Raw genomic sequence first — 24,132 nt, forward strand, 5'->3', positions numbered from 1 at the left:
CATCCATCCATCCATCATCCATCATCCATCCATCCATGGATCCATCCATCATCCATCCATCCATCATCCATCATCCATCATCCATCCATCCATCCATCCATCCATCATCCATCCATCCATCCATCATCCATCCATCATCCATCCATCATCCATCATCCATCATCCATCCATCCATCCATCATCCATCCATCCACCATCCCTCCCTCCTCTCCATCCCCAGGTCTCTGCCAGGTTTTTCCAGCCCCCAGGCTGCTCCCAGCAGGGAGCTGACGGTCACTTACCCACCCGAGGTGCTGCAGCTCCCTGCGGGCTCCAGGCCAGGCCTCAGGGCTCTGCCTCAGCCTGTCTCTGCAGCTGGAGGCCAAAACAAACCCAGAACCTGCTGCTGCCTCCTCTCCAAAGCTCTAACCCGGCCCAGCGCTCACCTTCCCTCCGTGTCCTGCTCTACCTGGTCACTCATCACTGGAGGAAAGGGAGCAAGGCAAAAAAAAGGTTAAAAAATTTTAAAAATTTTAAAAATCAGGATTATAAATCTAAAATTTTATTGAGACAAAAAAAAAAAAAAAAAAATCAAAATGAAACAAAGCCAAAAAAAAAAAAAAACAACCCCAAAATAAAAACTGGACAGAGCTCGGTATGAAGTTAAAATCCAAACACGAACTTTTACATTTGCACACGGATTTTTGCACAGGAACCCAAACACATGCTCATAAAAAAGGTTTGTACAATGCACGTCGAGATCCCACCCCTGGAGTCACTTAAATAGTTCAGGATTTGGGAAATAAATCTGATTTCAAAAATCCAAAAATCCCCCGAGGTTCTGGGAAAGCAGCTCCCAGCCTCGCTTTGGGGAGAAATTCGGACTGATTGGATTTTTCCTTGTGCTGCTGTTGGCTCCTCTCCCTGCCACATTCCCTCCCTGCTGGGCAGGAAAATCCAGGGTGAGAAAAGGAACGAGTGGTAAGAAATTCAGTAATCTTTTTTTTTTTTTTTTTTTTTTTTTTTTTTTTTTTTTTGGATTTTCCCCCTCCTCATGATTTGGAGAAATAGCACCTTAGAACAGAAAACAAAAATGGGTTAAAAAGGCAATAAAAGGGTTAAAATCCATCCCTCCCCCCCATACAATGCACGTGTCAGGAGTGGCAGTTCCGCTGCAGGACGATACAGAATCACAAAGTTGCATTTTCACAAAGTTTCCCCTTTGGCCCCTCCCACCCCAAAATTTCCCTCCCCTTTCCCCCAAAAATTCTCCCTAAAAATCACTCGAGGATCAGCTCCGGAGATTTTGGACATTCACAGTTTTCAGTGTCTCTGTCCCCAGCTCTGGGATCTTCTCCCTTTCTCCCTTAATTTTTTTTTTTTTAAATCAACTGAAATTTTTTTACTGAATTCAGTTTTTTTTTTTTTTTTTTTTTTTTTTTAATGAATTCAGGTTCTTCTTAAAAAAAAAAACAACAGAAAATTTGGAAATGGTCTGGGAATGTCATCACCAGACCTCACTCCCCTCCTTGATTAAAAGAGATCGAATTCCCCCTAAAATCCCTCCCTCCCTTCCCAAAGGATAACACCAGGAATTAGCAAAAGAAAGAAAAAAAAAAAAAAAAAAAAAAAAGAGGAAACAAACAAACAAAACAAAAATAAAAGGAAAAGGAAAATAAAAATCCAAATCAAAAGACCTACACACATGCTACGCCTTAAAAATGCAGAGTGAACACTACTGGGAGCAGGGCTGGGGCTCTGGGATGGGCTGTGGAGGGGAAGCAGGATCCATCTGCATTCCCAGTCCATCCCATTCCCACCCCAGTCCCACCCCCAGCCCGGCCATCCTGGCCAGTCCTTCATGGAAGGGGCTTTGCTCTGAGACCCCTCCCCACCCCAAATCCCCACCCCACCCCGGTTCTCCCTCCCCCCTCTCCGATGGAATCTGGAATCCCACGGGATCCTGCTGGGAATCTGGGCACGGCAGAGCAGAGGAGTGGCTGCAGGGCACAGACACCGGCCTGCGCCCGGGGGGCTCCTCCAAACCCCTCCTGTGCTCACAGCCCACAAAAGTTCGGATCGTTCTCCCAAAACCAAAATGCCCCGAAGGCTGCCCGGAGCAGGGGCCAGCAGGGTTTAGTTCTTGTCCTCCTTCTTGTCATCGTCCTCTGAGGGGTACGAGTGCCATGTCAACCTCTCCTCGTAGAACGAGATCACCACCTGCGGGCACTTGATGTTGGCTTCCTTGGCAGGCACCAGGTCGGCCTCGTCAGAGTTCTTCCTGCAGGGAGAGCAGAGTCAGGGAGGGGGAAAGGAGCAATGGGGGAGCAGGAGAATGGAATTTCTGAGAGATCTGGGTGTGCCAGGGAACCCTGATCCCAACCCCAAACCCTGATCCCGACCCTGGCCCTTTGCTGGCACCAGGTCGGCCTCGTCAGAGTTCTTCCTGCAGGGAGTCAGGGAGGGGGAAAGGAGGAATGGGGGAGCAGGAGAATGGAATTTCTGAGAGATCTGGATGTGCCAGGGAACCCTGATCCCAACCCCAAACCCTGATCCTAACCCCAAACCCTGATCCCAACCCCAAACCCTGATCCCAACCCCAAACCCTGATCCTAACCCCAAACCCTGATCCTGATCTGACCCCTGATCCTCCCCTTTGCTGGCACCAGGTCAGAGTTCTTCCTGCAGGGAGAGCAGGGAGTCAGGGAGGGGGAAAGGAGGAATAGGAGAGCAGGAGGGGGAAAGGAGGAATGGGGGAGCAGAAGAATGGAATTTCTGAGAGATCTGGGTGTGCCAGGGAACCCTGACCCAAAACCCTGATCCCGACCCTGGCCCTTGGCAGGCACCAGGTCGGCCTCGTCAGAGTTCTTCCTGCAGGGAGAGCAGGGAGTCAGGGAGGGGGAAAAGGAGGAATGGGGGAGCAGGAGAATGGAATTTCTGAGAGATCTGGGTGTGCCAGGGAACCCTGATCCTAACCCCAAACCCTGATCCTAACCCCAAACCCTGATCCCAACCCCAAACCCTGATCCTAACCCCAAATCCTGATCCTAACCCTAAACCCTAATCCTGATCTGACCCCTGATCCTCCCCTTTGCTGGCACCAGGTCACAGTTCTTCCTGCAGGGAGAGCAGGGAGTCAGGAAGGGGGAAAGGGAGCAGGAAAATGGATCTGGATGTGCCAGGGAACCCTGACCCTAATCCTAACCCTGACCCCAACCCTGGCCCTTGGAGGGCACCAGGTCACAGTTCTGCCTGTAAGGAGAGGAGATGAGTGAGGGAGGGGGAAAAGGAGGAATGGGAGAGCAGGAAAATGTTCCAAATGTTCCAGGAGATGTTCCAGGGAACCCTGACCCCAACCCTAAACCCCTGACCTCTGACCCTGACCATTCCCTGGGAGCAGAGCCTGACCCCCTCCCTTCCCTGGTGTCCCCTCCTGTCAGGGACCTCAGGAGGTCCCTCCTGATCCCCCTTTTCTCCAGGACCCACATTCCCAGCTCCTGGCACTCCAAACCCTCCCCTGTCCCTTGTGCAGACCCTCCTGATCCCCCTTTTCTCCAGGACCAACATTCCCACTCCCTCAGCCCCTCCAGGAGCTCCAAACCCTTCCCTGGCCACGCTCCAGCCTCTCCCTGCAGTGTCCCAGAAGTGGCCCCGGCACAGAGGGACAATCCCTGACCCCACCCAATTCCTGATGCCATGGATCTGCTGGAATGAGCCCTGGGAATGCCCCTGGAGCCTCACCACTTCATCAGGAACATCAGCTCCCCGCTGGAGTCCGTGGCTCCGATGATCCGCTCCGGCTCGAAGCCTCGGGCGAAGCCTCGCGGCTTCTCCGACTGGGAAAAGGGAAAACAAGGAGAAAATTCCATTTGGGAATTCCCAGAGAGACATCCCCGGCTCTGGGATGGGCAGGGAGGATCAGGATGGAGTTGCAGGGATGTGGGGATGCTGTGAGGGCTCTGGAGAGATGGAGAGGGATTGGGATAAGGGATGGAGGGACAGGGAATTGGTTAAACTGGGACAGGGCAGGGAGCGGACTGGGATCAAACTGGGAACGGACTGGGAACAGACTGGGATCCCAAACTGGGAAACCAGACTGGGATCAAACTGGGAACTGACTAAGAACTGGACTGGGAAATGGAAAACAGACTGGAAGCAGACCAGGAGACAGACTGGGAAACCAGACTGGGAATCAAACTGGGAACACTGGGATTTTCCCATCCAGGATTTTCTTTCCCATTGCCCTACCTGGGATGGGAAATCCATGGGACCACTGCGATTTTTCCCATCCAGGATTTTCCCTCCCTGCCCTGCTGCAATTCCCTGGGAACACTGGGATTTTCCAGAATTTTCCCTCCCTGCCCTGCTGCAATTCCTTGGGAACACTGGGATTTTCCAGGGTTGTCTCTCCCTGCCCTGCTGTAATTCCTTGGGAACACTGGGATTGCAGGATTGTCTCGCCCTGCTGGAATTCCTTGGGAACACTGGGATTTCTCCCATCCAGGATTGTCTCTCCCTGCCCTGCTGCAATTCCTTGGGAACACTGGGATTTTCCAGGATTGTCTCTCCCTGCCCTGCTGCAATTCCTTGGGAACACTGGGATTGCAGGATTGTCTCTCCCTGCCCTGCTGCAATTCCCTGGGAACACATGGGATTTTCCAGGATTGTCTCTCCCTGCCCTGCTGCAATTCCTTGGGAACACTGGGATTTTCCAGGATTGTCTCTCCCTGCCCTGCTGCAATTCCTTGGGAACACTGGGATTGCAGGATTGTCTCTCCCTGCCCTGCTGCAATTCCCTGGGAACACATGGGATTTTCCAGGATCGTCTCTCCCTGCCCTGCTGCAATTCCCTGGGAACACTGGGATTTTCCAGAATTTTCCCTCCCTGCCCTGCTGCAATTCCTTGGGATTCTCCCACTTTTCTCTCCCTTGCCTGGCAGCCGAGCTCAGCCAGCGCCTCCTTCCTCCTCCCCCCCATTCCTCAGGAAAAAACCCTGGGAAAAAAAAAAAACCCCTGGGAATGGCTTTTCCAGGGACAGGGACCCCTTTCCAGCCTCACCTCTTCCTTCTTTTTCTTTGGCTTGCTCTCCTCCCCCTTGTCCTCCGTGTCGGACTCGGCCTTGCGCTTGCTGCCCTCGGATTTCTCGCTCTCGTGCGCGGTTTTCTGGGACTGCAGGAACTCCGCGATCAGATCCGGGCAGTCCAGGTTCTCCTCGGGCTCCCAGGTGTTGTCCTCGCTGCCAGCAAACACAAATCCCTCATTTTTCCCAAAAAAACCCAGGCTGTGGCACCAGGGGATGCAGAATTTGGGATGTTTGGGTTGGAGATTCCCAGATCGCATTCCCAGATCCCGACCTCATTCCCTTGCTGGATCGTGGGATATTTATCCAGCTCCTCATCCCTGGGTTATTCCTCAGCTTCCAGAGCTGTTTAGGGAATTAAAAATTCCTGAAAATCCATCCAGTGCTGGCTGGGAAAACTCTGGATTCAGAGCTGGGAAAACCCTGGAGGAAATTCCCTTCTCAGGAGAGAATTCCTTGGATCCCACACTGGGTGGGAGGGGGGAAATGCCTGCAGGATCTGTTTCCAGGTTGGAATGGGATTTCCCACCCTGGAACACTGGGATTTTCCAGGATTTTCCTCCAGCTGCCCTGCTGGAGCTCCTTGGGAACAGCAGAATTTTCCCTGGGATGAGAAATCTTTGGGAACACTGAGATTTTCCTTGGGATCAGTGGGATTTTCCCATCCAGGATTTTCTCTCCTTGCTCTGCTGGAGTTCTTTGGGAACACTGGGATTTTCCTTGGGAACACTGAGATTTTCCTTGGGATCAGTGGGATTTTCCCATCCAGGATTTTCTCTCCTTGCTCTGCTGGAGTTCTTTGGGAACACTGGGATTTTCCTTGGGAACACTGGGATTTTTGCATTCAGGATTTTCTTTCCCTTCCCTACTGGAGCTCCTTAGGAACACTGGGACTTTCCTTAGGAACACTGGGATTTTCCTTAGGAATATTGGGATTTTCTCTCCCTCCCTGCCCCACTGGAATTCTTCAGGAACAACGTGATTTTCCTTGGGAATACTGGGATTTTCCCATTTTTCTTTCCCTTCCCTGCTGGAGCTCCTTGGGAACACTGGCATTTTTCAGGATTTTCTCTCCCTCCCTGCCCCACTGGAATTCTTTGGGAACAACATGATTTTCCTTGGGAACACTGGGATTCCCCAGGATTTTCCCTCCTTGGCACCCACCGGGATTTTCCCACCTTGCCACAGTGAGTTTTTTCCCATTTTTCCCTCCCTCCCTGGGACCAGAACCCCTCAGAAACCCTGGAATTTTTTTTTTTTTTGGGAATCCCAGGATTTCCCCTGGATCCAGGCAGGAATGACTCACTCAGAGAATCCCTTCCACTTGAGCAGATATTCCACCTTCCCCTTCACCACGCGCCGATCCAGGACTTTTTCCACCACGTATTCCTCCTCCTCCTCCTCCAGCACCTCTTCCACCTTTTTCTTGTTCTGCTTTTTTCCCATTGTGCTGGCCAGCTTCAACGCTTTCCCGGGCTGCTGCAGAGGGAAAAACAGGGAAAAAAAAAATCTGGGATCAGGTGGGAACATCCTGGGAACTCCTGGAGAAATCCCGTTGGATTTACGCCAAAGATTTGGATTTTTACTCTCTGATTTTCAGGATTTTTTTTTTCCTTTTTTTTTTTTCTTCCTAAAAGCTGCTCCAGTTTGTTTTTTTTTCCCAGCCTTTCCCAAATTTTTCCAGTCCATTCCTGAGCTCTCCCAGAGCTGCACTTCAGCCCTTGGGGAAAGTGGGAATTTCCCATTTTTCCAGGATTTTCTCTCCCTGCCTTGCCTGGGATAGAAAAACCTCAGGAAAACTGGGATTTTCCCATTTTCCAGGATTTTCATTCCCTGCCTTGCCTGGGATGGGAAATCCTTGGGAAAACTGGGATTTCTATGAACCCCAGGGGTTTATATGAACTCAAATTCCACCAGCTGTTATTCCCAGTTAAATCCAGGTCACATTCCCAGATCCCCACCTCTCCATGCTCATTCCCGTTCAAAACCCTGGATTCAGAGCCAGGAAAAGTCTTGGATTTGAAGCTGGGAATATTCTGGAAATCCCTGGATTCCAAGCTGGAAAAACTCTGGATCTAGAGATGGGAAAACCCTGGATCTGGAGCCTTTTGGGGTTCATTTTTGGGATCCATTTTTCCCACATTCCCACAAGGAATTCCTGAAGGATCAACAGGCATTCCAAACCCATTCCCAGTTTTTTTTTTTTTTTGGCATTTCCCAGAGCTGGAGCAGCCCCAGCTGAATTCCATGGATTCCAAGATCTGGAGCCTGACCCTCCCCTCTCAATTTCTGGAGGAATTTTGGGATTTATCCCTAATTTTTTTTTTTTTTTCACATTTCCAGCCTCTTTCACAGCAAATCCTGGAATTATCCCGCCAAATTCCCAAATTTTTATCCTGGGATCCCTCAGTTTTACAGGAACACACGGAGCTGCTTCCAAACCCCATCCAGAGGTTTCCCACCCAAAATTCCCCCCCAGAGAAAATTCCCAATCCATTCCCAGCTCCAAATCCACTTTTTCCCGGGAAAACCTTTCCCAGATCCTTCTCTAGACACACAAAACCCCGCTGGGATTCCCAAAACTTTTCCAGCTCCCATTCCCAGAGTTCTGGATCCCAAAATTCCAGGGAAATTCCCGCAGAACCGCTCCTGCTGCAGCTGCTTTTCCCTTCCCGGCACATTCCCGGTCCCAGCTCCGCCCCAAATTCCCCAATTCCTCTCCCAAGCCCGGATTCCCGGGATTTTTCCCGTTTCCCGCCAAAAGTTGTCGCTTGTCCCTCCCCGATCCTTTCCCGGATTCCCGCTTTTCCAGGGAGATCCCCTTCCCCTCACCCAACGGGGTTTGGAATCCCTCAAAAATTCCACTTTTCCCATCACAAAAACCCCTTCTCCTTCTCACAAATCCCACTTTTTCTTCCCCCAAAATTCACATCTTCCCTCACAAATCCCACTTCTTGTTTTCCCAAAAGCACATTTTTGCTTCATAAATCCCACTTTTTCCCTCTCACAAATCCCACTTTTTCTTCCCCCAAAACCACATTTTCCCTCACAAATCCCATTTTTTTCCCCTCACAATTCCCACTTTTTCCCCTCACAAATCCCACTTCTTGTTCCCCCAAAATCACGTTTTTCCCTCACAAATCCCCTTTTTCCCTCACAAATCCCCTTTTTCCTTCACAAATCCCACTTTTCCTCCCTCTAAAACCTCACTTTCTTTTCCCCCCAAATCCCACTTTCTGCCTCACAAATTCCACTCTTCCCCTCCCCAAACACACTTCCACCCTGCAGTTTCCCCTTTTCCAGCTTCCCAACGCCTCTCTCCATAGGATCTCCCCAACCCCGAAATTCCTGGATCCCGAAATTCCTGGATCCCAAAATTCCTGGATCCCAAAATTCCTCTTTCCCCTTTGCAGCTCCTTTTTGGGGGGCAACCCCAGAACCCCTCTCACAACATTCCCCACATCCCATCCCATTGATCCCCCTTTCCCAGCACCCCAAATCCATCCCTGCCCTGATCCCATCCCCAAATCCCAAATCCATCCTTACACTGACCCCATCCCCAAACCCCAAATCCATCCTTACACTGACCCCATCCCCAAACCCCAAATCCATCCTTACACTGACCCAAACCCCAAACCCCAAATCCATCCCTGCACTGACCCCATCCCCAAACCCCAAATCCATCCCTGCACTGACCCCATCCCCAAACCCCAAATCCATCCCTGCACTGACCCAAACCCCAAACCCCAAATCCATCCCTGCCCTGACCCAAACCCCAAACCCCAAATCCATCCTTACACTGACCCAAACCCCAAATCCATCCCTACACTGATCCAATCCCAAACCCAAATCCATCCTTACACTGACCCAAACCCCAAACCCCAAATCCATCCCTACACTGATCCCATCCCCAAACCCCAAATCCATCCCTGCCCTGACCCAAACCCCAAATCCATCCCTACACTGATCCCATCCCCAAACCCCAAATCCATCCTTACACTGACCCAAACCCCAAACCCCAAATCCATCCTTACACTGACCCAAACCCCAAATCCATCCCTGCACTGATCCCAAACCCCAAATCCCAAATCCATCCTTACACTGATCCAAACCCCAAATCCATCCCTACACTGACCCAAACCCCCAAATCCATCCTTACACTGACCCAAACCCCAAACCCCAAATCCATCCTTACACTGACCCAAACCCCAAACCCCAAACCCCAAGTCCATCCTTACACTGACCCAAACCCCAAACCCCAAACCCCAAATCCATCCTTACACTGACCCAAACCCCAAATCCATCCTTACACTGACCCAAACCCCAAACCCCAAATCCATCCTTACACTGACCCAAACCCCAAACCCCAAACCCCAAGTCCATCCTTACACTGACCCAAACCCCAAACCCCAAACCCCAAATCCATCCCTGCACTGACCCAAACCCCAAATCCATCCTTACACTGACCCCATCCCCAAACCCCAAATCCATCCTTACACTGACCCCATCCCCAAACCCCAAATCCATCCCTACACTGACCCAAACCCCAAACCCCAAATCCATCCCTGCACTGACCCGAACCCCAAACCCCTCTACACTGGTCCCCAAATCCCCTCCCCATCACCCCCAAACCTCTCCCTACCCTGACCCCAGCCCCAAATCCATTCTCTGCACCCCAAATCCCTGCACTGAGCCCTCCCCAGAACCCCAAAATCCATCCCTACACTCACCCCATCCCCTCCCCACCCTGACTCCATCCCCCTTTCCCCTCACCCGCCCCCCCAAACCCCCCAAAATCCTCTCCCCCCATCCCCCATCCCCCCATCCCCCCCTCACCCCCTCAGCACCTCCCCTCCCCCACCGCCCGCCCCGCCCCCCTTCACCCCCCCTCAGTCTCGACCCCCCCCGCGCCCCCATCGCCGCCGCCGCCGCCGCCGCGGCCGGGGCGCGTTCCCCGCTGACCGTGCACAGCCCCGCCGCCGGTGTCCGAGGGAAGGGCCGCGGGGGCGCGCTCGGGGGTCGGGGGGGCCCGGGCCTGGCCGCGCTCCGTCCGCCGCCCTGAACAAAAGAGCCCGGCCAGCGCCGCTGCCCGCCGCGCGCACCGCGCCTGCGCCGCGCCCGCGCGGGGTGCGCTGGGAGATGTAGTCCGGCCGCGCCGCGGAGCCGCACTGCGTTCCGTTAAGGGGCCGCGGGGTGTGATGGGAGGTGTAGTCCGCGGCGCGGCGTGCTCGCGGGGCACGCCGGGAGGTGTAGTCCGCCCTGCCGCCCTGCCGCAAGAAGTTCAGTTAAGGGGCCGCGAGGTGTGATGGGAGTTGTAGTCCATGGAGAACGGAGGCTCCGCGTGAGCGAGGGGTGTGATGGGAGGTGTAGTCCGGGATGGTCAGGCCCCTCCCCTCTGCTCGTCGTTAACTAAATAATTAAGTAGTAATTAAATTCAATCAAACACTAATTACATTAAATTAATTAAATCATTAACGGTGGGAAAGTCCTCGCTGGTCTTTGAGTCCAAGCCGTGACCCAAAACCACCTTGTGCATGGTGTCAGAGCCCCGAGCGCCTCCCGCTGTGGGCTGTGCCAGTGCTCAGGGAAGGGTCCCGTTCATGGCATCCATAAATAATCGTATTTAGGGAATCTTGGAATCATTCAGGCTGGAGAAGCCGTCTGAGACTGCCAAGCCCAACCATTCCCCAGCAGTGCCATGGTCACGGCCAACCTGTGTCCCCGGGTGCCACATGCACGCGGTTTTGGGGATGGGGACTGCAGCACCAGGCTGGGCAGCGGTGCCAGTGTTAGATCCCCTTTCCAGGGAGAAATTCCTGCTGATGCCCAGCCTGAGGCCGTTCCTTCTGCTCCTGTCCCTGTTCCCTGCGAGCACAGCCTGACCCCCCCCCGGCTGCCCCCTCTGTCAGGGAGTTGTGCAGAGCCAAAGGTGCCTCCTGATCCCGCTTTTCCGCAGGATAAACATTCCCGCTCCTGGTGCTCCAAACACTCCTTGTCTTGGGGCGGGGGGGCGGTACCCTGGACCACAGCAAGGCCTGAACTACAACTCCCAGCATGCCCCGCACCGGAAGTTCCGGCCACACCCGCCCCCATAAACGCGCGCGCTGCCGCCGCTGCTTAAAGGGGCCGCGGGATGTGCGAGGTGAGGGGGCCCTGAGGGGAGGGGGCAGATTTGGGGGGTCCCTCGGGGAATCCCGGTGTTCCCAAACACAAAAAACAATTTTAAAAAACCCAAACCCCCCCAAAACCAACAAAAAACACCCCCCAAAAGTCTCTCGCGGCAGGGCCGGGCCGGGGCTCGCCCTCAGCGCCCGGAGCTCGGCTGGGTCGGGCCGCGGCTCCGATCTCTGTCCTGAGGAATTTTTTCTTTCCCTGGGAGCAGAAAATCCCTGGAATTCCCCCCGCGGTGTTTTCCAGGCGGCGTGGGAAAGGAATGAATGGGATTCAATCCCGTTTTTCTTGGTTTTTCTCTTCGTTTTTGGGACTCGTGGTGGTGCTGACATCCCCAGGAGTGGGATCAGGAATCCTTTCCTTCCCTGGAAGGCAAAAGATCCTGAAAAAAAATGAATTCCAGTGTTTTAGAGGGGTGGCTGTGTCCAAGGAAAAAAAGGAATAAATGGGATCGATTTGTTAACATCCTCAGGAATTCAGGGAAAATCAGGAATAAATGGGATTAATTCCCATTTTTCTGGCTCTGGAGGGTTTTCCATGGATGGGAATGAGGATTCCCGCTGTTCCAGAGCTTTGGGAAAGGATTTTAGGGATGGATCAGGAGAGAGGATAAGGAGCCAGGCAGGAATCCCACCTGGAATTTTTTCCTGGAACACCAATCCCGGGCAGCAGAGCCCTGGAGAATCCCGAATTTCAGGGAAATAACCCCAAACCGGGAATCCCACAACCCCTCAAATAGAGGCTTTTCCCAGATTCCAGGGATTTCCAATATTCCCAAAATCTGCAGGATCCCAGAAATCTGGGGGATGCAGAATCCATGGAAGGATTTCTCTTTCTAAATCCCATTTTTTTCCTGGTTTTTTTTCCCAGATGTTCCCTGCTGGGCTCTAGGATGTTGGAGAACCGAGAGGAAGTGAGGAGCATTCCTGGTTTATTCCCAGATTCTGGAATTTGGGCGAGTTGAATTCTTGGGAATTCCATCTCTGTGGAATAATCCACAGGGCTGAGTGCAGGAGCAGCTGGGAATGGGAGTGGGAATGGGAGTGGGAATGGGAATGGGAGTGGGAATGGGAATGGCTGGAAAAGCAGGAATGGGGTGGATCCAGGGTTTTGGAGCTCCCCAATCCCATTTCCAGGAATCTGGAAAAGCAGGGATGGAAATGGGAATGGAAATGGGAATGGGAATGTCTGGAAAAGCAGGAATGGGGTGGATCCCAGTTTTTTGAGTTCCCCAATCCCATTCCCAGAGCTCTGGGAAGGCAGGAATGGGATGGATCCTGGTTTTTGGAATCCCATTCCCAGGACTCTGGGAAGGCAGGAATGGGGTGGATCCTGGTTTTTGGAATCCCATTCCCAGGACTCTGGGAAGGCAGGAATGGGGTGGATCAGGTTTTTGGAGCCCCTGATCCCATTCCCAGGGCTCTGGGAAGGCAGGAATGGGGTGGATCAGGTTTTTTGAGCCCCTGATCCCATTCCCAGAGCTCTGGGAAGGCAGGAATGGGGTGGATCCTGTTTTTGGAGCCCCTGATCCCATTCCCAGGACTCTGGGAAGGCAGGAATGGGGTGGATCCTGTTTTTGGAGCCCCTGATCCCATTCCCAGGGCTCTGGGAAGGCAGGAATGGGATGGATCCTGTTTTTGGAGCCCCTGATCCCATTCCCAGAGCTCTGGGAAGGCAGGAATGGGGTGGATCAGGTTTTTGGAGCCCCTGATCCCATTCCCAGGACTCTGGGAAGGCAGGAATGGGATGGATCCTGTTTTTGGAATCCCATTCCCAGGACTCTGGGAAGGCAGGAATGGGGTGGATCCTGTTTTTGGAGCCCCTGATCCCATTCCCAGAACTCTGGGAAGGCAGGAATGGGATGGATCCTGTTTTTGGAGCCCCTGATCCCATTCCCAGAGCTCTGGGAAGGCAGGAATGGGATGGATCCTGTTTTTGGAGCCCCTGATCCCATTCCCAGGACTCTGGGAAGGCAGGAATGGGGTGGATCCTGTTTTTGGAGCCCCTGATCCCATTCCCAGAGCTCTGGGAAGGCAGGAATGGGGTGGATCCTGTTTTTGGAGCCCCTGATCCCACTCCCAGGGCTCTGGGAAGGCAGGGGTGGGGTGGATCCCCGTTCCTGGGATCCCACTCCCGGAATCCCGCAGGAGCTGACCACGGTGCGGGTGCAGGATCCCCGCGTGCACAACGAGGGCTCCTGGAATTCCTACGTGGATTACAAGATCTTCCTGCACGTGAGCTGGGACTGGGACACGGAGGGGCAGAGCTGGGGTTGGGATGAGCCCTGGGAGAGGCTCGGGATTGGGATGAGCCCGGGACATGGAGGGGAATCCTCGGGATCACATCCCGGATCCTGCAGGGACTGAGATGCTGATCCTTGGGATCGTAATTCCCAGGGATAATTCCCAGGATAATTCCCAGGGATAATTCCCAGGGATAATTCCCATCCTGGATCCCTCAGCCCTCAATCCCAGAGATAATTCCCAGGGATAATTCCCAGGGATAATTCTCAGAGGTAATTACCACAGATAATTATCAGGGATAATTCCCAGAGGGGATTCCCATCCTGGATCCCTCTGCTCTTGATCGCAGGGAAAATTCCCAGTGGTAATTCCCAGGGGTAATTACCAGGGATAATTACCAGGATAATTCCCATGGATAATCCCCAGCATGACAATCCCCAGGATGACAATCCCCAGGATAATTCCCAGGGTGACAATCCCCAGGGTGACAATCCCCAGGATGACAATCCCTAGGGTGATTTCCAGGGTGACAATCCCCAGGGTGACAATCCCCAGGATGACAATCCCTAGGGTGACAATTCCCAGGATAATTCCCAGGATGACAATCCCCAGGATGACAATTCCCAGGATGACAATTCCCAGGATAATTCCCAGGATGACAATCCCCAGGATGATCCCCAGGGTGACAATCCCCAGGATGACAATCCCCATCATGACAATCCCCAGGGTGACAATCCCCATCATGACAATCCCAGGATAACTCCCATCCCGGTTTTTCCCAGACCAACAGCAAGGCTTTCACCGCCAAGACCTCGTGCGTGCGGCGGCGCTACCGGGAGTTCGTGTGGCTGCGGCGGCAGCTGCAGAGGAACGCGGGGCTGGTGTAAGGATCCCGGGATCCCCAGCTGGGGTTGGGCTCCTGCCCGTGCCCGTCCCCATTTCCCCCCGTGTTTCCTGCCCGTCCCCATTTCCCCCCGTGTTTCCTGCCCGTCCCCATTTCCATTTCCCCCCCGTGTTTCCTGCCCGTCCCCATTTCCCCCCGTGTTTCCTGCCCGTCCCCATTTCCCCCCGTGTTTCCTGCCCGTGCTCATCCCCATTTCCCCCCGTGTTTCCTGTCCCCATTTCCCCCCGTGTTTTCCTGCCCGTGCCCGTCCCCATTTCCCCCCGTGTTTCCTGCCCGTGCCTGGCCCCATTTCCCCCCGTGTTTCCTGCCCGTGCCCATCTCCCCCCGTGTTTCCTGCCCGTGCCCATTTCCCCCCGTGTTTCCTGCCCGTGCCCATCTCCCCCCGTGTTTCCTGCCCGTGCCCATCTCCCCCCGTGTTTCCTGCCCGTCCCCATTTCCCCCCGTGTTTCCTGCCCGTGCCCATTTCCCCCCGTGTTTCCTGCCCGTGCCCGTCCCCATTTCCCCCCCCGTGTTTCCTGCCCGTGCCTGTCCCCATTTCCCCCCGTGTTTCCTGCCCGTGCCCATTTCCCCCCGTGTTTCCTGCCCGTCCCCATTTCCCCCCGTGTTTCCTGCCCGTGCCCATTTCCCCCCGTGTTTCCTGCCCGTCCCCATTTCCCCCCCGTGTTTCCTGCCCGTCCCCATTTCCCCCCCGTGTTTCCTGCCCGTCCCCATTTCCCCCCGTGTTTCCTGCCCGTGCCCGTCCCCATTTCCCCCCGTGTTTGCTGCCCCTGCCCGTCCCCATTTCCCCCCGTGTTTCCTGCCCGTCCCCATTTCCCCATTTCCCCCCGTGTTTCCTGCCCGTCCCCATTTATTTCCCCCCGTGTTTCCTGCCCGTCCCCATTTCCCCCCGTGTTTCCTGCCCGTCCCCATTTCCCCCCGTGTTTCCTGCCCGTCCCCATTCCCCCCCGTGTTTCCTGCCCGTGCCCATTTCCCCCCGTGTTTCCTGCCCGTGCCCGTCCCCATTTCCCCCCGTGTTTCCTGCCCGTCCCCATTTCCCCCCGTGTTTCCTGCCCGTCCCCATTTCCCCCCCCGTGTTTCCTGCCCGTCCCCATTTCCCCCCCCGTGTTTCCTGCCCGTGCCCATTTCCCCCCGTGTTTCCTGCCCGTGCCCATTTCCCCCCGTGTTTCCTGCCCGTCCCCATTTCCCCCCGTGTTTCCTGCCCGTGCCCATTTCCCCCCGTGTTTCCTGCCCGTGCCCATTTCCCCCCGTGTTTCCTGCCCGTCCCCATTTATTTCCCCCCGTGTTTCCAGGCCGGTGCCGGAGCTGCCGGGCAGGTCGGCGTTTTTCGTGGGCAGCACGGATGAGTTCATCGAGAGGCGGCGGCAGGGCCTGCAGCACTTCCTGCAGAGGTGCAGAGGGGCACCGGGGTGGGGTCACTGCGGTTTGGGGGCACTGGGGTGGGGGATTGTCTGGGGTTTGGGATTGTCTGGGGTTTGGGGTCACTGGGGTTTGGGGTTATTGGGATTTGGGGTTATTGGGGTGTGGGATTGTCTGGGGTTTGGGGTTACTGGGGTGGGGGATTTTCTGGGGTTTGGGGTCATTGGGGTGGGGGATTGCCTGGGGTTTGGGGTTATTGGGATTTGGCATTATTGGGGTGTGGGATTGTCTGGGATTTGGGGTCATTGGGGTGGGGGATTCACTGGGGTGGGGGATTGTCTGGGGTTTGGGATTGTCTGGGGTTTGGGGTTACTGGGGTGTGGGATTGTCTGGGGTTTGGGGTTATTGGGATTTGGGGTTATTGGGGTGTGGGATTGTCTGGGGTTTGGGGTCATTGGGGTGGGGGATTGTCTGGGGTTTGGGGTTATTGGGGTTTGGGATTGTCTGGGGTGTGGAGCTATTGGGCTGGGGGGTTATTGGGATGTGGGGTTATTGGAGTGAGGGGTCAGCTGGGCTGGGGGTTATTGGAGTGGGGGGTTATTGGGGTTTGGGATTGTTTAGGGTTTGGGATTGTTCAGGGTTTCGGGTTATTGGGGTTTGGGGTTATCTGGGTTGTGGAGTTATTGGGCTGGGGGATTATTGGGGTTTGGGGTTATTGGGGTGTGGGGGTATTGGGGTGTGGGGTTATCTGAGGTTTGGGATTACTGGGATTTGGGGTTATCTGGGATTTGGGATAGTTTGGGCTTTGGAATCATTTGGGATTGGGGTTTGGGATTTGGGATTGTTTGGGTTTGTGATTTGGGATTTGTGATATTTTTGGGTTTGGGGATTGGGAATATTTGGGGTTTGGTATTTGGGGTTTAGGATTTGGAATTTGGGAAGGGCTGAGGGGAGGGGACAGCGCCCAGGAGTGGCTGGGAGGTGAAAGCAGGGAGGGCTGGGTGACCCTGGTGACCCTGTCCCTGTGTCCCCAGGGTGGGAGGTGCAGCAGTGACAGGGTGCCCGCAGTGACCTGTCCCTGTGTCCCTGTGTCCCCAGGGTGGGAGGTGCCCGCAGTGACCTGTCCCTGTCCCTGTCCCTGTGTCCCCAGGGTGGGAGGTGCCCGCAGTGACCTGTCCCTGTCCCTGTCCCCAGGGTGGGAGGTGCAGCAGTGACAGGGTGCCCGCAGTGACCTGTCCCTGTGTCCCTGTCCCCAGGGTGGGAGGTGCCCGCAGTGACCTGTCCTGTCCCTGTCCCTGTGTCCCCAGGGTGGGAGGTGCCCGCAGTGACAGGGTGCCCGCAGTGACCTGTCCCTGTCCCTGTGTCCCTGTGTCCCCAGGGTGGGAGGTGCAGCAGTGACAGGGTGCTAGCAGAGGTGCCAGCAGTGACAGGGTGCCCGCAGTGACCTGTCCTGTCCCTGTCGCTGTCCCCAGGGTGGGAGGTGCCCGCAGTGACCTGTCCCTGTCCCTGTCCCTGTGTCCCCAGGGTGGTGCAGAGCGCCGTGCTGCTCTCCGACAGCCGCCTGCACCTGTTCCTGCAGAGCCAGCTGCCCGTGGCCGCCATCGAGGCGTGCGTGCAGGGCCGGGGCCCGCACTCGGTCACCGAGGCCATCCTGCACTACGCCATGGCGGGCCCGGCCTGGGGACAGCGCGGGGACAGCGCCGGGGGCGCCTGGGGACAGCGCGGGGACAGCGCGGCCCCGCCCGCAGCCAGGTGACACCGCGGGGAGGGGAGGGAGCGGCAGGAAAGGGGCGGGGAAAGGGCGGGAGCAGCCCGGGACCGGCCTGGATCGACCCTGAACTGCCCCTTTTCGGGGATCCCAGGGCAGCCCAGCTCCTCTTTAGGGATCCCAGGCACTCCCGGCTCCTTTTTGGGGATCCCAGGACATTTCCAGCTCCTTTTTGGGAATCCCAAGGCATTCCCATCTCCTTTTAGGGATCCCAGGACATTCCCATCTCCTTTTTAGGGATCCCAGGGCACTCCCAGCTCCTTTCTGAGGATCCCAGGGCACTCCCAGCTCCTTTTTGGGGATCCCAGGACATTCCCATCTCCTTTTTGGGGATCCCAGGGCACTCCCAGCTCCTTTTTAGGGATCCCAGGACATTCCCATCTCCTTTATGGGGATCCCAGGACATTCCCATCTCCTATTTGGGGATCCCAGGGCATTCCCAGCTCCTTTCTGGGGATCCCAGGGCATTCTCAGCTCCTCCCTGCAGATCCCAGGGCATTCCCATCTCCTTTTTAGGGATCCCAGGGCATTGCCATCTCCTTTTTGGGGATCCCAGGGCATTGCCATCTCCTTTTTAGGGATCCCAGGACATTCCCATCTCCTTTTTGGGGATCCCAGGGCATTCCCAGCTCCTTTTTAGGGATCCCAGGGCACTCCCATCTCATTTTAGGGGATCCCAGGACATCCCCAGCTCCTTTTAGGGGATCCCAGGACATTCTCAGCTCCTCCCTGCAGATCCCAGGGCATTCCCAGCTTCCTTTTTAGGGATCCTGGGGCATTCCCAGCCCCTCCCTGTGGATCCCAGAACACTCCCAGCTCCTTTTTTGTGATCCTGAGGCACTCCCAGCTCCTTTTTGGGGATCCCAGGACATTCCTATCTCCTTTTAGGGGATCCCAGGGCACTCCCAGCTCCTCTCTGGATCCCAGAGGATCCCAGGCAGGGGGGCTGGGATGTCCCTGGCAATGATGGGAATGTTCCCCCTGTTCCAGCTCCGGGCTTGCTGCTTCCACAAAATCCTGACATTCCCTGGATCCCTTTTCCTGCTGTTTTCCAGCTGTGCTGGCCTGGAGAGCTTCCCCTACTGGAGTGACTTTGGCATGGACGAGGCACGGCCAGAGAGCCCAGCTGGACACAGAGTGACCCCTCTGGACAGTCCAGAGAGCCCAGCTGGACACAGAGTGACCCCTCTGGATAGTCCAGAGAGCCCAGCTGGGCACAGAGTGACCCCTCTGGACAGTCCAGAGAGCCCAGCTGGGCACAGAGTGACCCCTCTGGACAGCCCAGAGTGTCCAGCTGGGCACAGAGTGACCCCTCTGGACAGCCCAGAGTGTCCAGCTGGGCACAGAGTGACCCCTCTGGACAGTCCAGAGAGCCCAGCTGGGCACAGAGTGACCCCTCTGGACAGTCCAGAGAGCCCAGCTGGACACTGAATGACCCCTCTGGACAGTCCAGAGAGCCCAGCTGGACACAGAGTGACCCCTCTGGATAGTCCAGAGTGTCCAGCTGGACACAGAGTGACCCCTCTGGACAGCCCAGAGAGCCCAGCTGGACACAGAGTGACCCCTCTGGATAGTCCAGAGTGTCCAGCTGGACACAGAGTGACCCCTCTGGATAGTCCAGAGTGTCCAGCTGGACACTGAGTGACCCCTCTGGACAGTCCAGAGTGTCCAGCTGGACACAGAGTGACCCCTCTGGACAGCCCAGAGAGCCCAGCTGGACACAGAGTGACCCCTCTGGACAGTCCAGAGAGCCCAGCTGGACACAGAGTGACCCCTCTGGATAGTCCAGAGTGTCCAGCTGGACACAGAGTGACCCCTCTGGACAGCCCAGAGAGCCCAGCTGGGCACAGAGTGACCCCTCTGGACAGCCCAGAGTGTCCAGCTGGGCACAGAGTGACCCCTCTGGACAGCCCAGAGTGTCCAGCTGGACACTGAGTGACCCCTCTGGATAGTCCAGAGTGTCCAGCTGGACACTGAGTGACCCCTCTGGATAGTCCAGAGTGTCCAGCTGGACACAGAGTGACCCCTCTGGACAGCCCAGAGTGTCCAGCTGGACACTGAGTGACCCCTCTGGATAGTCCAGAGTGTCCAGCTGGGCACAGAGTGACCCCTCTGGACAGTCCAGAGAGCCCAGCTGGGCACAGAGTGACCCCTCTGGATAGTCCAGAGAGCCCAGCTGGGCACAGAGTGACCCCTCTGGATAGTCCAGAGTGTCCAGCTGGACACAGAGTGACCCCTCTGGACAGCCCAGAGAGCCCAGCTGGGCACAGAGTGACCCCTCTGGACAGTCCAGAGAGCCCAGCTGGACACTGAGTGACCCCTCTGGACACCCCCAGGCCCCGCTGCCCTCGCTGGGAGAGGGATCAGTGTGGAGCCACTGGGATGGACTGGGAGCACTGGGAATGCGGCCCCAGCCATGTCCGAGCTCTTTCCAATCGGATTCCCGATATTCCTGATATTCCCTGATATTCCAGCAGTGTTTTCCTCACTCTGCTTCTGCCTCAAATCCCTCTGGAATCCCTGAACTGGGCTCCAATCCCTCTGGAATTCCCAATCTGGGCTCCAATCCCTCTGGAATTCCCAAACTGGGCTCCAATCCCTCTGGAATTCCCAATCTGGGCTCCAATCCCTCTGGAATTCCCAAACTGGGCCTATCAGAGCCGAGCTTCCCACTGGGAAAAGGGAGAGATGGGGCTGGAATTTGTGTCCCCTTCCCGCCAGGGCTGTTCCAGGGATTTTTGGGAAAGCAGGAGCAGCTCGGGGGGTTTTGGGGTCCTCCCCTCCCTCAGCACTTGGTGTGGGAAATAAGATAAATAAAAATGAAAATAAAAATAAAGAAAATTAAAACGGAAGTGGAGGAGACTTTTCTGTGTTACGCCTGGCTCGGGGGTGGGAGAAGCGCTGGGAATTTCGGGATTTTGGGAATTTGGGTTTGGGGCGGGTTTTGGGGAGGTTTTGGGAATGTTGGGAATCGCTGTTGGGAATCCCTTGGAGGCGCAGCGGGAGTGGCAGGAGGAGTTCAGGGCTGTGATTGGCTGAGCCCCTCATTAATATTCATAAACACTCATTAATATTCATGAGCGCGCCGCTGGGAACGGCGCAGATGCGCCTGGATCGGATCGGAATCCAGGGATCCACCCAGAATCGATGGATTCCCTCTGAATCCAGGGATCCAATCCAAATCTATGGATCTGCTCTGAATCCAGGGATCTGTTCCAAACTCGGGGATCCACTCTGAATCCATGGATCCAGCCTGAATCCAAGGATCCACTCTGAATCCAGAAATCTGATCCGAATTCAGGGATCCGATCTGACCCCATGGATCGGATCAAAACCCATGGATTGGATCAAAATCCTGGGATCCACCCAGATCCAGTCTGAATCCATGGATCTGATCCAAGGCCAAGGATCTGCTCCAGAAGGATCCAGTTTGGGAATTCCAGAGGGATCGGAGCCGCAGGGCCCTACCACCATCTAGTGGCCCCGCAGCCAAACGCGGGAGGGGAGGAAAAGCAGGAAAAGCAGGAAAAGCAGGAAAAGCAGGAAAAGCAGGAGGGGGATGTGCTGGATTCACCCTCACAGCAAAGGGGCCATTCCCGACATTCCAAATAATTCCCGATCGTTCTCTGCCATTCCCGATCATTCCTGACAATTCCCGATAATGCCCGGTCGCTCCCGATCATTCCCGATAATTCCCAGCCATTCCCGATAATTCCCGATCATTCCAAACAATTCCTGATCATTCCCGGCCATTCCCGATAATTCCCGGACATTCCCGATAATTCCCGGTCGTTCCCGATCATTCCCGATAATTCCCGGCCATTCCCAGTTATTCCCGATCATTCCCGATCATTCCCGGCTGTTCCCGATAATTCCCAATCATTCCAAATAATTCCCGATAATTCCCGGCCATTCCCGATAATTCCCGGCCATTCCCGATAATTCCCGATCATTCCCGATAATTCCCGGCCATTCCCGGCCATTCCCGGAAACAGCCAAACTTGGAGAGGAAAAAGGGATTTATTGAGGGAGAACACCTGGATTTGGGATCTCCAGGGAATTCGGGATTTTTGGGAAAAGCGGGATAATGAGTGGGAGATCTCCAGGGAATTCGGGATTTTTGGGAAAAGCGGGATAATGAGTGAGAGAGCTCCAGGGAATTCGGGATTTTTGGGAAAAGCGGGATAATGAGTGAGAGAGCTCCAGGGAATTTGGGATTTTGGGAAAAGCGGGATAATGAGTGGGAGATCTCCAGGGAATTTGGGATTTTTGGGAAAAGCGGGATAATGAGTGAGAGAGCTCCAGGGAATTTGGGATTTTGGGAAAAGCGGGATAATGAGTGGGAGATCTCCAGGGAATTCGGGATTTTTTGGGAAAAGTGGGATAATGAGTGAGAGAGCTCCAGGGAATTCGGGATTTTTGGGAAAAGCGGGATAATGAGTGGGAGATCTCCAGGGAATTCGGGATTTTTGGGAAAAGCGGGATAATGTGTGGGAGGTCTCCAGGGAATTCGGGATTTTTGGGAAAAGCGGGATAATGAGTGGGAGATCTCCAGGGAATTCGGGATTTTTGGGAAAAGCGGGATAATGAGTGGGAGATCTCCAGGGAATTCGGGATTTTGGGAAAAGCGGGATAATGAGTGGGAGATCTCCAGGGAATTTGGGATTTTTGGGAAAAGCGGGATGCGTGCCTCAGTTTCCCCACGGAATGGCTCCAGGGGGGATTTTTGGGATGAATCCACTCGGTGCCAGCGCTGGATCCTGCGGAGGAATCCCGTGGGATCTGTGGGATTTATTTGTGGGATTTGTGGGATTTGTGGGATTTGTGGGATTTGGGATCCAGCTGCCACCGCCATTCCCGGGCCCAGCTGCTCCAGGGAAAACTGAGGATGGAGACAAAGCACAGACACCGGGGATGGATCTGTGACCCCAGATCCCAAACCCAAACCCAAATTCTGCACCCCAAACCCAAAACTTGACCCCAAACCCCGCACCCCAAACCTCAAACCCCCAAACCCAAAACGTGACCCCAAACCCCGCACCCCAAACTCCAAATCCCAAACCCAAAATCTGACCCCACACCCAAACTCTGAGCCCCAAACCCCAAACCTGACCTCAAACCCTGCACCCCACACTCGAAACCCCAAAACCTGACCCCAAATCCCAAATCCCATCTTGGACCCCAAACCACAAACCCCAAACCCCAAATTCTGCACCCCAAATCCCACACCCTAAACCCCAAATTCTGCACCCCAAACCTCAAACCCCAAACCCAAAATGTGACCCCAAACCATGCACCCCAAACCCCAAAACCTGACCCCAAACCCCAAATCCCATCCTGGACCCCAAACTGCAAACCCCACACCCCAAATTCTGCATCCTGCACCACAACCCCCAAACCTCAAACCCCAAATTCTGCACCCCAAACCTCAAACCCCAAATTCTGCACCCCTCACCCCAAACCCCAAAACCTGACCCCAAATCCCAAATCCCATCTTGGACCCCAAACCTCAAACCCCAAACCCCAAATTCTGCACCCCAAACCTCAAACCCCAAATTCTGCACCCCACACCCCAAACCCCAAATTCTGCACCCCTCACCCCAAATCCCACACCCTAAACCCCAAATTCTGCACCTCAAACCCCAAACCCAAAATGTGACCCCAAATCCCAAATCCCATCTTGGACCCCAAACCACAAACCCCAAATTCTGCACCCCACACTCCAAATCCCAAAACCTGACCCCAAACCCCAAATCCCAAGTCCTGGACCCCAAACTGCAAACCCCACACCCCAAATTCTGCATCCCGCACCCCAAATCCCACACCCTAAACCCCAAATTCTGCACCCCTCACTCCAAATCCCAAACCCCAAAACCTGACCCCAAATCCCAAATCCCAAACCCCAAATTCTGCACCCCGCACTCCAAACCCCAAAACCTGACCCCAAATCCCAAGTCCTGGACCCCAAACTGCAAACCCCACACCCCAAATTCTGCACCCCGCACCCCAAACCCCAAACCCCGCCCCTCACCTGTCCCGTCACTGCTCCAGCTCGAAGGCGGGCATCAGGAATTCCTTCGGGACGATCCCAATTTCCTGGCCCAGCTCCCCGACCCACCAGCCGTTCCCGGGGTACTCCTGTGGGGTCGGGATTGGGGTCAGGCCCTTCCTTTGGGGCTCCGACCCCAAATCCTGCAGAAACACCTAAAATCCTACAAGAAATACCCCAAAACCCACAAAAAATGCCCCAAATCCCACAAAAAATGCCCCAAATCCCACAAAAAAATACCCCAAATCCCACAAAAAAATGCCCCAAATCCCACAAAAAATGCCCCAAATCCCACAAAAAATGCCCCAAATCCCACAAAAAAATACCCCAAATCCCACAAAAAATGCCCCAAATCCCACAAAAAAATGCCCCAAATCCCACAAAAAATGCCCCAAATCCCACAAAAAAATACCCCAAATCCCACAAAAAATGCCCCAAATCCCACAAAAAATGCCCCAAATCCCACAAAAAATGCCCCAAATCCCACAAAAAAATACCCCAAATCCCACAAAAAATGCCCCAAATCCCACAAAAAAGCCCCAAATCCCACAAAAAATGCCCCAAATCCCACAAAAAATGCC

General features: G+C 54.9%; 2 protein-coding genes across 3 annotated transcripts; one reads left to right on the plus strand and one right to left on the minus strand.

The window, feature by feature from the left end:
- Nucleotides 1-532: 532 nt before the first annotated feature.
- Nucleotides 533-10,181, minus strand: CBX1 (chromobox 1). Of its 2 annotated transcripts, none has more exons than XM_056515920.1 (5): nucleotides 10,023-10,181; nucleotides 6,367-6,536; nucleotides 5,039-5,216; nucleotides 3,721-3,815; nucleotides 533-2,260 (listed from the first exon to the last, which is right to left on the minus strand). In XM_056515920.1, exons 2-5 carry the CDS (start codon nucleotides 6,504-6,506, stop codon nucleotides 2,116-2,118), a joined length of 558 nt encoding a protein of 185 aa, XP_056371895.1. In that variant the 5' UTR covers nucleotides 6,507-6,536; nucleotides 10,023-10,181; the 3' UTR covers nucleotides 533-2,115. The 2 variants fall into 2 exon arrangements, with proteins under 2 accessions (XP_056371895.1, XP_056371894.1); XM_056515919.1 differs by having other exon boundaries at nucleotides 6,367-6,539.
- A 974-nt stretch (nucleotides 10,182-11,155) lies between these two features.
- Nucleotides 11,156-20,354, plus strand: SNX11 (sorting nexin 11; the record flags this gene model as incomplete). Its single annotated transcript, XM_056515921.1, has 7 exons — nucleotides 11,156-11,202; nucleotides 12,102-12,144; nucleotides 13,379-13,465; nucleotides 14,257-14,357; nucleotides 15,668-15,766; nucleotides 17,259-17,486; nucleotides 18,558-20,354. Coding segments are annotated over 7 exons (981 nt in total), but the record flags the coding sequence as incomplete, so codon positions are not given.
- Nucleotides 20,355-24,132: the final 3,778 nt, after the last annotated feature.

This window comes from Oenanthe melanoleuca, unplaced genomic scaffold (assembly GCF_029582105.1).
Source record: "Oenanthe melanoleuca isolate GR-GAL-2019-014 unplaced genomic scaffold, OMel1.0 S123, whole genome shotgun sequence".
Taxonomy (NCBI): Eukaryota; Metazoa; Chordata; class Aves; order Passeriformes; family Muscicapidae; genus Oenanthe; species Oenanthe melanoleuca.

Excerpts from the sequence above, each read along its gene's own strand:
- CBX1 (XM_056515920.1), bottom strand. The coding sequence starts at position 6,506 with ATGGGAAAAAAGCAGAACAAGAAAAAGGTGGAAGAGGTGCTGGAGGAG. Across the intron at positions 5,217-6,366 it reads AAGTGGAAGGGATTCTCTGA|CGAGGACAACACCTGGGAGC; the intron begins GTGAGTCATTCC and ends GTTTGCTGGCAG. Across the intron at positions 2,261-3,720 it reads CTGATGTTCCTGATGAAGTG|GAAGAACTCTGACGAGGCCG; the intron begins GTGAGGCTCCAG and ends CTCTCCCTGCAG.